The sequence below is a fragment of the Sceloporus occidentalis genome, unplaced genomic scaffold (assembly GCF_023333645.1).
Source record: "Sceloporus occidentalis isolate IW3139 unplaced genomic scaffold, rSceOcc1.0.p SCAF_5, whole genome shotgun sequence".
Classification (NCBI taxonomy): Eukaryota; Metazoa; Chordata; class Lepidosauria; order Squamata; family Phrynosomatidae; genus Sceloporus; species Sceloporus occidentalis.
In genome coordinates this window covers 136,763,493-136,779,485 of record NW_028316985.1, presented here as the reverse complement: position 1 = coordinate 136,779,485, position 15,993 = coordinate 136,763,493, and the positions used below count along the sequence as shown (strand labels likewise).

Here is a 15,993-nt window from a genome sequence, read left to right as displayed (position 1 = left end):
CATTGACAAAAGTAGTAAAATGCATGTGGCTGTAAATAATAAGCAAATATGACCCAAAACAATCTGTCCAGTGTTATCAGATCAGGAGCTTGATCCAGACGGATTTTTGAGTCAGAATCTGCCACTTGGCAATAATAATAATAAATAATAATAAAAGTTTATTTTTATCCCGCTTTTCCAACTTTTGCAATGGCACCTAGTGACATTATTAAGTATGGTACATTAAGCATCATCCACAATTGCTCTGAATATATCATTCAAATGTAAAATAAAACAAAGTATAACAAATTATAAAATATTTCTGGTTGCCAATTTATTTTTCTAAGCTCCCCTTTGAACAGAAAAAAAAGCCCCACCCTAGTAATCCAACTAAAGAAAGTTTTCCAAGCCCTGCTTTTACCATTGTGGGTGGGGTGGGGAACTTTTGCAAGCACTTATTTTAACATATGGGAGTTATAGGCAACCAAATAAACTTTTCCAACCAGTATTTCTGGGATCTAGGAATCCTACATTGGCTCACATGCTTATGCATATTAACAAGTTAATAAATTCCCTTTTTTGTTTTTCTTACCTGCTTTGGAGTCAATCTCAACTCATGGTGACCCTGTTAATGAGATATATCCAAGCACCCATATTCTCTACCTCCCTGCTCAGGTCTTGCAGGCTCAGGTCCATGGTCTCCCTGACTGAGTCTATCCATTTGCCATGAGGTCTTCCTCCCTTTCTACTTTGAGAGTTCCTGCATAGCAGGGGGTTGGACTGGCTTGCCCTTGTGGTCTCTTCCAACTCTATGATTGTATGATTGTATGTTTCTACTTCCCTCCAACTTTCTTAGCATCACTGTCTGCTTTAATGAGTTGTGCCTTCTCATTATATGCTCTCCAGTGCCTCTTCCTTTCCTGGAACCCACTTGGGCATCTAGAAATTGTCTCTGCATATATGAATGGAGTTTTTGCTGCAGAATTTTAAGTATAATTTTGCTTGTGTAGGAAATTAATGCTAGATCCTATAGTTGCTGCAGTCTCTTGTGTCTCCTTTTTATGGATGGGAATGTATATTGATCATTTCCAGTCTGTTAGACACTGTTTTGTTTTCCATATTCCATAATCCCCTACTTTAAAACAAATATCTGCATGGTCACAAAACTGCATTGAAAGCTAAGCATGGTCAATAAATTATTTCACATATTTAAAAAATGGGCCAACCTTTTTAGTCTTGCGAGCTCTCCTGGCTTTACATTGTCTTTTTGCTTTCTTAAGTCTCTATCTGGAGTTTGAATACCTCCCTAATCTTGCTGTTAGCCTGCTAACCCTGCTATTAGCCAAGCTTCATAGACTCATGCAGAGAGCTACTGGCTTCTAGCTCCTCCCTACACCATGTCTGAGCAAAAGGCCCCAGCTCATTGAGACCGGGTGACCAGGAAGGGGAAAGAATAATAGACACTAATGCACACACAAGCAAGCCTCCACTAAGCTCAAACAAACCAAAGAGTCTTACCCCAACTGACTCTAATCCTTGATCAAACAAGTTCTAACAAAAGTCTCTTCAGAGCTGGGCAGGTTTAGCCCAACCATCCTAAGCTTGCCTTACGCTGTCTCTTCCACCAAACCCATGCAAACACCCCTGTTGGTTTAACCTGTTAGCGAAGCTCTGTTCACTAAGTTCTCAAGAGGGGGATTGCAGCTATATGGAGAGCTAGTGGCTGTTAGCTCCTCTCTTCATCAAGTGTTGGACTCAGAAGAAGACTAGGAACAGGAAGGACAATTATGAAAGAACTAGACAGGCTCCTAAAATGTAAAGATATACAACTGAACACTAAAGTCATAATTGTCCAAGCTATGATACTCCCATCACCATGTATGGATGTGAGGGCTGGACAGTAAAGAAATTGAACAGAAAGATGAATTCATTTAAGATGTAATGCTGTAAAAGAGTGTTGAAGATACCATTGACAGGCAAAAAGACAAACAAATGGGTCTTTGAATAGATCAAGCCTGAACTCTCCCTAGAATCCAGGATGACAAAACTGAGGCTCTCTGACTTTAGCTACATCTTGAGACAGCATGATTCATTAGAACAGACAATAATGCTAAGAAAGGTAGAAGGCAGTAGAAAGAGAGGAAGACTGCATTTCAGATGGCTAGATTCAATAATGAAGTTAAGGGTCTGAACTTGCAGGACCTGAGCTGAGCAATAGAGAATAGGGAGTCTTGGAGATGTCTCATTCACAGGGTCACTATGAGTCGAGGTCAACTCAAAGGCAGTTAACAACAACAGCAACAATCAAGGCGTCAGAGAAATCTTATAGTGAAATCCTGGGTAACAGCCATCTGCTCCTTTCTGGCTCTGTTCCATGGTACTTCTTCTTCCCTGACCACAGTATCTCGCAAACCACTTCTAGCTCAAGAGGATACCACTGATGGCAATGGAATGGGGAGCAGATAAGACAAGACACCTAAATTCTCAGTTTGTGCTTTCCGGACACTAGAGCTTATCACATTGCTACTCCCCCCCCCCCCACACACACACACAAACATTTAAATATCAGCTATTTTCAAACAGTGTTCTAATTTTGTAGACTGTCTTGAGCTATTGAGGTCTTACATAAAACACCACATTTTAGTCAACAGAGAGAAATGGTGTAAAATGGGAAAATTAGAAAAAGTATGCAAATACATGAATATTTCTTAGGAAATGTATGCCAATTTCCTTGCTACAAGAGATTTTTCCCCTACAACATGATATGAACAAAAGATGGGGCAGAAATGTTTGTGGGATTCAGAGAAACACAATGAAATTGAGACTAATTATTTTCTCTAATTTCTAGTTGACATTTTCAGTGCAGTTCTGCATATCTGTAGTACCGGTTCAAATTACTTCCAAAGAAATAAAATACAGAGATATTGTTGAGTTAGGGGGTTCAACAGGGAGCTTTCATTAGCAGTTTTCATATCATTTTATGGGGGGGGGGGGGCGGGGAGAGAAAAACAAGAAAATAAATTAGAGGGGTGATGATTTATTTATGTTTAAATAAAGCTTTGAAGTTCGTGCTGCAATATAAACAAAAGACATGTCTGGTTGCAGAATATGGCAAAGAAACTAGGCAGTCACTAGTATTCAGATCACATACTATCTTCTTACGTGATGGGACTGACATGCAATAAATAAATAAATAAATAAATAAATAAATAAATAAGGCAAGCAAGCAAGCCTTGGTGTTAGAAACTGATCTTTTTAATGCCACTGAAAAGGCATATTATTTTTTAAACACAGCCTCTAGACACAAAATGCAGGAAACAGATAATTTCAGCTTGCTGTGGGTGAACAGATGAAAGGATTTACAGAAGCTGGTTCATAGAAGGTGTCAGAGTCACAGCTGTACAACTGGGTAACATGGGAAACTGTAATTTAACTTAAAGAATAAAAAAATGCAAGATTAAATATTAATTTGACCCCAAATATTCAGCTCATCCGTAAATTATTGCAAAATCATTGGGTGACAAATTTTTTTTCCTCACTAGATTAACAGCATAGATTACCTGTCATGGAATAAAATTTTATTGAAACATGCTAAAGCTAATTTAATTTGGAAACAAAGGGGCAAAACAGATGGTCACAATACGCCAGCTTGGGTGTGGCGTGGTGTATAGATGATGCATGCCCCGACACCACCAGTGTCACACTGTCTGCCCTACCAGATGGCAGGCAGTGTTGCAGTGCTCCGGCAGCATGACGTTTATATACTGCATGCCACAGGAGCACTGAAAAGCAAGTGCCGCGGTGGAAAGGATGCCCTTTTTCTGCCCCCCAAAAGAAAAACATGTGGTTGCCGTGGTCTCATTCTGGCAATCAAAGAGGCTTCATCAAGCCCTTTAGGGCTGTCTGTACTGGCCCCAAATCATCTTTATTGTTAAAATAAGCTTTTTGAAAATGATCTGTTATAACAATATCCAAAAATATTTTAAAAAGAAGTTTCAAATTATTAGTATTATTTCAGATTATTTCAGAAAATATTCACTTGCAGCATAGATAAAAGATTATTACACTCCTTTCTGGCATGACAGAAGTGCAATTTTCACATGGTAGGGAACCTAAAGGGATTCAGTTTTTCTCCTAAACTGGATGATGATACTTTATTTGAAATGTGTTTGTTTTGGAATCTGGAGGGCATAATTTAAGATTTGGTTGGCATGGTTATTGTTGGTATGATAAAGTTCAGGCACATGTTGCATTTAAAAATCATTGTATTAGAAAGACTTTCCTATACATTTAGCATAAGTTAAAGAGACTTTTTTTCTAAGATAACAGTAGCCATCTCAGTGTAAGAAGCCTTTTAAAGGAAAACTAGAGTGAGATGGTTAATATTATATTAGTAAATAAAAAACCAACACAACCCTCTGTTTGTACTTACGAGTAGGAAATCCTTTCTAATACAAAGATTTTAAAAACTGAGATGGGAGAAAGAAGTGAGGAAAAGTTGAAAAAAAGCAGTACCCTGTATATGTCTGTTGGAAAAACTGAGCAATTTTCAATGAAAACAATGCAGCTTTGGGGCTGGAAGGGGGAAAGGGTTCCAGCAAAACTGGAGAACATTCATGGATTTTTTTTTCTTCCTGCACCAATTCCTGAATAAGTGGGAAACACAATTTTTGTCTCAATTTGGGAAATTGGTGGATTTCTATCCCATCCCTAAATATTTCCATCCTTGCCTCTTGTGACATCAGTCAGTTTTTCCTCCAGGAGTTATTCTTTGATAGTTTCTCAATAGAAGCCACAACAATTTTCAGCAATTTTCTGCTGTGAGAAAAATTTTGAAAACTAATTTTTGATTCAGGACTTATTCTACACATATTTCACATATGTTTTTAGCATAGAAAACAACATTTTCTGTGCAGGAAACAGCATTAATTAAAAATGCTCTTTAATGTGAAGAAAATGCTGTAAATTGGAACTTATTTGGCATAGGAAGTGCTGTTTTTTGTGAAAAGACCATATGTGAAATGTTTTTTTCCCCATCTTTCAACCACTATCTTCCAATACTGGAAAATTTAATTCATGAAGTTAATTTGTGAGGTTTCATACTTTTTACACAAAAGACATTACAGTACCTGAGGTTTTTTAATGGACCTGTCAGCAAAGCATGTGAAGCCCCACTATACAATTGCTTATTTTTTGCACCCATAACTATAGGTTAACATTAGGTTAGGACTAGGCTAATTCACTCATTTTGTCAACAGATCCCTATGAGATCGATATCCAGAACTCATATTGTCTGGTGTCCTGCTAGTCATGTATACAAGTCCACCATACACCCATGTAAGTTTTTTTGTTGCTGTTTTTTGTTACTGCAGAGTTTGGTTTCCTCTCTCAAAAAGGACCAACAGGCTCACCATTTCATCACATAGCACCACCATGGCCATTCTGTTGATAGTGCAGGGGATTGGAGAAAAGTCCATCTATGTCCCTACAGCCAGATGCAAAATGATTACATAATTGAACAAGATCTCCTGAGAACCTCAGTGGATAATGTCCTCAGTCTGCTCCTTAATGGAAACACAGCCAGATATCCAATTCCTTCATACTCTGCACCAGTCACTGAATGGCTGTGGGAAGCTGCAGTGGCTAAACAGTGCATTGGATGAGGTTGAGAGGAGAGATGTAGTGTAGTTCTGCTTGCTGGGCTTTTCTCTATACTGAAATACAAGATCTCAGCCATTGCCTCCTCCAACTGCTGAGGGCAAAGCTGCTCCCTCACTCCCCTTCCAGACAACAAAAATAAATGCCTTGTGAGACACTGAAGAAGCCAAGCACACCATATGCCTCACAAAGAAGCTGATTTCAGAAGCAACCTCTGCTTATACTGGATACTTTCAATGAGGCCCACAGTATTCTAAATGTTCTATAATAATGCACAGAGGGACCCCATAGGATATGGCATAGCAAAGTCATTTAGCAGTTCAGATCTTGCAGTCCTTGAAAAACAGAAGAGCTGGGTATGTCTTATAGAGCTTCCACTAACTGTGTTCACTGTTTAAGTACAAAATCAGAATAATGAAAAATAATATTTGTCTAACCTCAAATGAATAATTGTCATTTTTATTGCTTAATTCATAATGTTTATGCCTCTGGTCTTAGATAGTAAACATAGATTTTCCCTTTAGTTTAGGAACTGACATGAAAATCACATTGCTGGAGGGGCTAAATCATTAATTCAGAAACCTATCTCAGTTCTCAGCCTCCAAATGGAAAATTCTGAAGAACACTTCACTTGCTTTGGAAATCTCCCATATAGTTTATTATTATGCTTCTTCACAATGGTGTAGTGAGCCAGAGCTCATATGATTGAAGCACGAGGCCTTTGTGATCAGCAAGGATGATGACATAATCTGTCATCCACCTCAGTCTTCCCTTTTGCCTCTGTGTATAGCTGAAATCCACTTGGTGTCTGAGTGTAAAATGAAACCCCACAGCAACAATACATTTCTATCCCTGTTAATATCCACAGTATTTAGAGGGTGTCTTGATCTTGAAGGGGCAAGGAGCAGGTATTATCTGTCCATTATCAGTGCACTCCTTTAGAAAATGACACCCAGAATCTCCTAGGCAGCATGCCCAGTAATCATACTGGCAGATAGAGTCTGGGGACTGGATTACTGCCCCCCTCAAATTCTGCTCCTGTTCATGCTAATGAAGAAAATTGTTATAATATTTGGTTGATATGGACCAACACAGTTTCTTTTATTGTGGGCTTTCCGTGGGAATGTGACTATGGGGAGTGTCAGGATTAGCATTTACACTTCAAAATTTATCACCACACTTCTGCAGTTATGCTTCTGTACATTAAAGAGACCATATAAATGCATACATGCACTATTGATAGCTAAGCAAACACACATATTATGTGTGCACACATGACTGTTATATATATGGAGTCTGAAAGATATATTAGGTTGTTCCAATACTAATCGAGGTGTCAAGAGGGTTTACCAGATTACCATCTTTTGTTAAAATTGTAGCAAGCCGTCAAAGAAGCTTAAGTCATTGCTTCATGTAGACATAAATGTAATAACTGCATGACAAAATGGTTTCACAGTATTTTTCATTTACTATAATCTTGAATTTCCATTTTGATGATGAATCATTATCATCTGGGGAGTACTGGATTCTGTCGGGAACAGGAAAGTGTCAAGTGTATGCTATCTATGAAAAACTTTAAAATAAATCTTCTCCCAAACCCACAGCTCAAGACTATTTATTTCCTTTTCTTCTTGCTAACAGCAACAGGCATCACATAGTCCACTAAAGGTCTTATCCATCAGTCTATTTTGCTGCCTGCTATGAAACATGGTATATTAATCTCCCAAAAAGCGAGTCTGTAGTTTATTAAATCTTAGAAATCTAATCTTGCATTTAAAGTGTAACTGTTGTTAACATAAATGCTTTGAAGATTTGTTCCATGTTAGCAGCTTCATGCTAGTAAATTTCTGTTTCTGGTTTTTGAAATTGTTGTTGAAAAAAATAGAACAGATATTGATATTTTATATATTATACTTCAGCTGATCCCAGTGAGATATAAGAAGCTTTATCACACTAAACAAAATCTAGACCTCCCAATACCCTGTTTAGGAGCAAGCCATTGATGCATGTACTGTAGACATACTTCCAGAATTGTGGTTGAGATTTTGCAGAAACATTTTCAGACTACACTACTGCACTACAAAAAAGGAACACATATAATGACATTCTGAAGCCATCCATCACTAAGGGCTTCAACAGACTGGCATAAAGAGACAGCCTCAGGGTGGACTGGGGATGTGGACTCTGCATGCTGGCCACCACCCCCACACCACCTGCCTGACCAGATGGCAGGCACTTCACTGAAGTAGCAGTGAAAAGCCGCCACTGCCGCTGTGGCTAGGGTGACCTTTCCGAGGCACAAAAAAGAGTCACTTTTTCCAGCTCCTTTTTGTACCATGGAAATTCCAGATTTGGGGTGCAGCGTGTAGTTGCTGTGGCCCTGATCCGGCAATGAAAGAGTTTCAGGCTTCCCCTGAGGGGCATTCTGTTCAGCCCTAATGTAGTAATAAGATGATGATCTGGTATCCAGAGAATCATCCTATTGCTGTTCAGTGATGGGTTGCTTTATAATGTCACTGTGTTTGTTTTTCCTTAAAAGTAATTTTCCAAGCTCTGTTTCTGAACAGGAGGGAGCTTCCAGAAGCAACAGCCATATTATTTTTGAGCTGAACAAAAAAAAGTGTGGCTCTTCAGAAGTGGTTGGACTAAAACACCAATCAGCCCTAGCCAAATGAGCCAATGGTGAGGAATTATGGGAGATCCTGTCCAGAAACATCTGGAAAGCTACATTCCTGATATATTTAATTTCTGTCAGGCCCAAAACAAATGGGCCAAAATGAGTAGCTTCTGGCCACTTTGCGGGCATGGCCATGCAGGCGGAGAAAGGAACAGAGGAAATCTACATCTCTCAGGCTATATGCCTGGAGACAATGGTTTACTGGCTTCTTGAATAGAGACCAATAAACTGATTAGATGTGGCTTTGGGAGAAGTGCCGGGGATGGGGCTTAGGCTATTTAAGCCTGCGCCGCCCTTCTCTCTCCCTCTATGGGCAATCATTGTCCCACCCCCACCCCGCCTCAACTTTAGTGTGGCTACGGTGGTCGTTTTTTGGGCTGGGTATGAATTTTTCCCTTTTACAAGGGTTTTTCATCTACTTCACACTGTTGTCTGGGGCTTTGGAAATTGGCTCAGGTGTGGACTTAAACAGGCAGTCACTGGCGGTTATAAGGGAGAATTAAGAGTCAAGTGAACACCTATGCTTCCCACTTGGGGTGAAGGTTAGGCCTCTTAAACTGTCTTCTTAGGGCTTGCAATTAAGGAGAGAGAAAGAGAGACCTTCCTTGGGGCTGACCTGGGATTTAATCCTCCAGTCAAGTCTGGCGAGTTGGTTGTGGATAGGTTAGTGTTCCAGATGCAAGCTGGCCAGTGAGCAACCCAGTCATGGGTTTTTCCATGGAGCTCAGGTGTGTCACCCAGGGGAATCTGAGGAGGTGGTCTAAGGAATAGACCACCTGCCACAGCTGCTCCCACATCAGGTTACCCCCTTCAGTTTTGCAAGTTTTCAAGAAACAGTTAAATAGTTAATTCATTAAATAAAGTGGCCCTATTTCAACCCACATCTTTGTCTGGTTTCGTTATTTTAGGTTAGTCAGTAAACCATTCCTTGCCAGCAGCTTGTTTAGGACTGCAGCAGTGGCCTGCTTTGAGAACAGGACATGTGATCACTGCAGTCCCCAGCCAATTTCAGGCCAATCATGGGCAGAGTAGCCAGAGGCCGCCCCTTGATGTCCATCTGCTTCGGCCCTCATTGATCAAAAATTGCATAATTACTGTATATACTCATCTATAAGTCAAGGAATTTATGCCCAAAAATAGACCCCAAAATTCCAAGTCAACTTAATTATGGGTCAGTACATTAATGTGATAGCAGCTCTTTCAGATTTCCCCATGCAGTCCAGAGAGCAGTTTATTTCTCTTTTGAGCCAAGTAGAAAGAGTCCTGGGTGACTGATTTCTTTTAAAGAAACAAACAGAGTCCCTCTCCTGCCTGCACTGCCACTGTCTGGGGAGTGAAGGATGAAAGAAAATCTGAAATGCTGAAGCAAAAAAACCTAAATTAGAGCCCCTCTTGCTAAATGCACACATGCACACACTGAAGGAGCCTCCATGTTTTACCCTTGACTTATTCATGGGTCATGGCAAAATCCATAATTTTGGCCTGAAAACCTGCTCTCGACTTATACATGCGATTGACTTATACTCGGGGATATACGTATAAAAATGAGGTCTATAAAAGCAGGATTCCCCCTAAGTTTGAGAAGGTCCTTAGGAAAGTGTTAATGTCATGGTTAACCCCACATCTGTCAAGATTGGTGGGTATATTGGGAGCATTATTGGGATTTTAACATGGCAATATTCAAATCCAGGGTGGTCATCAGTGGACTCTGCTTTGATGCTAGTGCCTAGAAGTTCTCAAAGGGGACTAAGTGGTGGTTCAGGAACTTTATAAAAATAACCCTACAAATATAATCAGTATAGCATTTTGAGAACCTTTTATCCATCATAGCACTTATTCATAAAAGCTTTAAATGGGAAATCAATGCAATTGCTACACAGGAGATTGATGTCCCTACTAGATGGGGATAGGGCATAGTGTGGAGGGAAGGGAAGGTCCCAAGAAATCAAGTGAGGAAAAGCATTATAGAATATGCTTCTAGTCACTGTCAGAGAATCTTCCTCTTTCCACTCAATTCTCCATAAAACAACTACTCCAGTTCTCTGTATATCTAGGAAGGACAATTTGTGGGGATGCCATGGAGAGTAGGGAGCAGTCAAATCCTTGTCAGAAAATGCAGTTGTATGGACCTCAATCTGAGTTCTGGTGCATACAATCCCGAATTTATTAGGTGACAATTAATGTATCTAAACTACTAAAGTATTCAAATCTGCTATACAAATCAATGTAGACTTCATAAAGAAAATTAGTAGTTAGGACTGACAGAGTCAGATGCTTTTTTTGTTGGAAAAAATATGAACAAAGTATTATCCTTGTTCTGGCATTCCTTAATAAACATGTGAGGGAGAGCAGTCTGCTAGCTACATCCCTTTTATGATGATTTCCACCTTCCTCTATACAAAGAGGGCAACTTTCGGAAGTATAGAACCTCTCAGATCTGTGGACTTCTGTGTGACTTTGAACACTAAACAAACAGAATTGGACATCACATGGAGAGGCTCCCTTTATTGGGAAGGCTCTCCCTATTCACAATCTGAATCTCCATGTACAGAGGTTAACAGAAATGAAAATGGACTGGTACATACTTTATAATTACCTTAATAGGACTCTTAGTGCTCACCCTAAGGAGATCTAGTAAAAGTTAAGGACTTTGAAGTCTCATTGATTTCACTGGAGAAGAATTAAACACACATCTTAGTTTACTCACTAAAATCAATTGAGGTAAATTCAAAGTGCTTCAGAGAAGCTGGATTTTTTATCCCATAATTGCAATAAAATTTGAATATTTGTGATCTGAATTAACAAGAAAAAAGGTAAATAAACAGCTATGAGCCTTGGCACAATTAATGGGTATACTCTACTAAAGGGTTGCTGAAATCAATATAACTTTTTAAGAGTAACAATGTCTGTTTCAGTCCTTTTGCTATACCAGTCACTTCACCTCTGGTTTCTACACAGCAAGTTTTAGAAATCAATCAAACCTGAAGTTCACCAAAGGTCTGCTTAGTTCTTTTGCAAACTAAACCACAGTGACAAGAAAAATGCTAGAATTACCAGGACTGAGCTTTATACTAAAAGAGACCTACCATTGGGAGGTTCTTATAGGTGATTTATGTTCTTGTGTGCTGGCTGGTGATGTTCCAAATTAGCTTGATAGATGGGAAAAAAGGGACTTAGAGACTGAAGTAAAATATTTCCTGGTGTTCTTTGCTGTGTTTGCTAGGCTTGGGTAAAAATCATTTCATCTGCTTCCTTTGTTTGGCTTGTACTTGTTGAATGACTTCTAAGTTCAGATTTACCATTCCTTTCATAATAAGAATGCAAAAAAGGAACACTTTCGCTGCTTATCATTACTATGAACAGGTTTATGGAAACAGTTCCTAAACAAATATTATCATAATTCAGCCCAGATATGGATGTTATTTACCACATATATGTCCTATGCACAGTGCTGCTACATTGCAGAATTAAAGTCACCAGTTTGAATGCCATGGCTCAGTGCTATGGAATCTTAGGATTTTTAGTTTGTGATGGAACCAGAGCTCTCTAACAGAGAAGGCTAAATACCTCACAAAACTACAAATCCCACAATGCCAAAGCATGGGGCTAGGGTAGTGAAAGCAGTGTCAAACTGCATTATTTATTCAGAGCAGAATAGTATAATTTAGATTGTTAAGGTGGATTCCATAGTCATTCAATTCATTACATAACAGGCATCATGGATTTGAATTCATCCACTGTTGGACAGGCCATTAGCTCCTCACCCACCAAGCTGAAAGTGTGAGGCAGGTTCTGTGTGTATTCCTCTACAATGATTGACTGCACAAGGAACTAGGCATCCACAAGTATTTTTGTTGTTGTCTTTAATTCAGTACCCCAGCAGGGTCCTAGCCATGGAATTTTGCAGTAAACACTACATTTCACTATTTATTGATTTTATCTAGTTACCATTTACTTCATTTGGCTAAAAACCCAATGGAGGTATGAGAGAACAATAATCATATTTCAAACAGAAAGAGAGGTGAAGATTTGTGTAAGTCTTCCCAATGAGTTAATCATTTTGCACCATCTGTCTTTGCATTGTGACACAATACATCACATGAGATCACACAAGGAATAACCTTTTTGAGGACTTCATTTTGAGAAATTTGGTGCAAAGACTCACGTGTTCAGTTGCTTTCATCTATTTAATCAATTTTCTGACCAAAGATAGCAAGAAAAATAAAAGCAAAGAAGGGACAAATCTATATATGACTTGCAGAGGAATATGAGCGGCTGAAATGTGAAAAGTAGAAATCAGCATTTTAAGAAATTTTATTTCTGAACTAAAATATTTCTTATCAAAAGCAATTTGAACTAAAACAATTGAAGAATATAGAATATGTTTTTGGAACAACACAAACATTAGCTTTATACAGCATGCTATTTATAGACTACAGTAAAGCCTTTGACTGTATATACTAAAAAAGACCTATGGATTGGTCTTGAAGAAATGGGTGTACCATTACATATATCTGAATATGAATATGTATATGAGGCCTTTTTGAATTTTAATTTCAAGATCAGAAAAGACATGATACAAATAGTTTGTCATCACCATATCTCTTTACTTTAAATAAACAGTTTCATATGGCTTCTCTGAAAATGAAGAGTGCCCACGTATAGTGTTAGCCTCCTTGCTCTTATTCTTCTTTAAAACACACCCATGAGATTACTAGTTAGCAAGAAGAAAGATCTAATGCATTACTAGCTCTCAAATGTATGCAGAGCTTTCCCTGAATTATCAGCTCATTGGGTTCACCACATTGTTCAAAATATGACAAATTCCCTTCGATTGACAGTAGAACTGGCAAAACTTTAATTCACACATTTATTTTTAAGTCTAGTGATTTCAGTGAGAACAAGTACAAGATTTCATGTATGATGCCTGTTGAAAATGGTTATTTATTTATTTATTTATTTATTTATTTATTTATTTCTAAATATTTATGAACCACAGAGATCCAAAAATGTAAAATGATGTGGAAATCAAGATGTATCTGTTTTTTTTTAACACAGGGATGGTTGGTGAAGGCATATTTTACTGTGTAAAACACAACTGGAGACTGATTATTTTGTGTAATTCCCCCACTCCCTGACTTTGCAATAGGCTAGATAGAGATGCTGTTTCTTTGAAGAGAGATGGCATCTACAATATTTACTTAGAAAAGACTACTACAGGTCCTAGTGAATTTTTGCCAATTGTGAGTTATGTTCTGTAATAGTTTTAGAACCATGTATGAGTCTGATATACCAGATGTGACATGTTGAAAATCTGTGATCAGTAAGAACACACAGAAGGTTTAGCATGAACCAAAACATATACAAAGGATTTCACCAAACATATTAAAAGATGATATTTTTAACCACACACACACAGACCCCTCCATGGCAGTTTAACAACACTTCATAGTAATTATCTTTATTTCCTTTTGCTGTGAGATGAAAAATGAAATGCTACATACGAGTCTTTCGTGCAGAATCCTCCACAAAAAGTGAAGAGATGTCTTCATCCACTCCTGCTTCATTCTTTGCAATACAAGTGTACGCACCAGTATCTTCATAACGTACATTACTAATGTGGACTTCACTACCATTTGCTGTGTAGAGAAGAAGAAAACAATTTGTGATCTAGATTTTCATTGTGTTTATTGTGCTCTCAAGATTATGCATGCTGTTTTCCAGCCCAGTTAAACTGCTTGACCTTCCTGACAGGACACCATGGGACACATTATATCTTTCTACAAATATGTAGCTAGTTACTGAAGCACACATTTTCTCTTGCTATTAGCATCTTGATGGCAAAGTAAAGTAGGTTTCTGCTTTAGTACCAACAAGCAAATTTCACTATAATTCAACTAATCCATGTTATGGTTATACTTATAGGACGTGGCTATTGAATGGGTGGCCTGCAGGCACCTCTGTCTTTGCCGGATTGGGGACGTCGTGCATCGCAGCCCCAATCTGGGCTTTCTGCGGTGCAAAATGGAGCTACTTTTTGTGCCTGGAAAGGACATTGTCGCCATCAGTGCAGTGGCTTTACAGTGCTCCATTGGCACTACATCATCTAGGTGCAGTGCCAGAGGAATACCGTGATACCATGCACCATGTGGTGCAGCATGTGGCATCATGCCATCTCGAGGGCGGAGTCGGGGCATGCATCGTGTAGATGCCACACCCTGACTCTGCCCCCAGGCCGGCCAAAGTTGCCGGTCTGCACAAACCCATGTAGTCAGAGGAGGTTTGCCATTGCCTTCCTCTTAGGCTAAGGGACTGTGACTTGTCCAGGGTCGCCCAGTGGCTTGAGTCCTGGGTCCCAGTCCACCCTCCAACCACTAAATAATGCTGGTTCTCTGTGTATTATATATATACCCTTTTGTTTTCCCTTCTCTGGTGTTTTATTATACAGCAGCTATTTCTACCCTCCATTCATTTCCCAACCAGGGTAGCAAATGTATGGCTTTTGTCTCTTAAGCTTTGCATTGACATTATAGAAACACAAATCAAGTCCTACATCCTAAAAAGGATAAGATTGTTTTAGGGCCCCATGAAAATGGTTTGGGAGTGACTGCATTATACTGGAAAACCTACGGCTTGTCTGCAGTCAAGCAGAGGTTATTGACTGCCAAGTTCATAAAAATGCAATAGAAGCACAAGTAACTTCCTTTATTATAACCCCCCCCAAAAAAAAAAAAAATATCCTGGCTTAATTCACATAAATTGCAGTTGCAGAAAATGCAGCCTCCCATGAAAGTGCCAGTTCATATACATGTTAGTGCAGCTCCATAACAAGCCACTTACAATGTTTCCCATCTACTTATATAGCTGCAGACAAGTTTAAATCAGCCCTCGAAGATATAAAGATACAAAGCCCTATAAGATACAAAGAGAGCACAGAACATGGGAGTGCATGCAGAAAATTTGCAGAGCATAAAGCCTCTGGTTTTTGAAAATGTGTTTTGATCCCCAGTCAACTGTAGATATGAGAGATTTCTTAGTTATGTCTTTAGTGCTCTGGAAATACTAGCACTTTCCCACTAACATCTCACTGCTTTCTTTAAGTACTAAAATCTCACTACAGAATCTTTAAGTTTCCAGTTAAAAATTTGCCATTGGTATTTCCTTACTCTACCATTGGTATTATAAGAGATCCTCAGATATATTAAGTGGGTTGAATTACTGAATAAAAGGAGAGAATATGCCAGCTGGTGAGACCAGCAAAGTAAGACAATTGTGTCACTTGCAGTTTCAACAAAGCACAATTCACTACTGAATAAATGATGGGTCCTTGAAGCCATTTTATGAGGAATCATTTCTATATTAACCTTGAGTTCTTTAAAAAAAACAACCAAAAAACCCTATAACCACTTAACAGCATGCCATGAATATGCAGTCCTTTCCAAGGGAATCCTAAATATGCTTAGAAGGATCGCCAGAATAATTACTGTCATTCTACCAAATAACAGACTCTAGTGGTTGAGTGTTGACAGACCCAGAGTCAAAATGGAGACAGTAAGAAACAAGAAAGAGAAATTAAGGTACTCCAAGGTATGTATAAATATGAAATATTTGTAATAAACAAAACAAAATCAGAAGCCCACCCTTCAGAGAAAGAAAGGCCAGCAGAACACTTCATGACT

At 38.8% G+C, this 15,993-nt stretch overlaps 1 protein-coding gene across 3 annotated transcripts in view; it reads right to left on the bottom strand.

The window, feature by feature from the left end:
• Positions 1–15,993, bottom strand: part of FSTL5 (follistatin like 5) — a 424,501-nt gene that overhangs the window by 62,766 nt on the left and 345,742 nt on the right. For all 3 annotated transcript variants that reach the window (XM_089525584.1, XM_089525583.1, XM_089525582.1), the window contains exon 10: positions 13,819–13,953. In XM_089525584.1, coding sequence (XP_089381710.1) covers positions 13,819–13,953 — 135 coding nt within the window. The remainder of the gene's footprint in view (positions 1–13,818; positions 13,954–15,993) is intronic.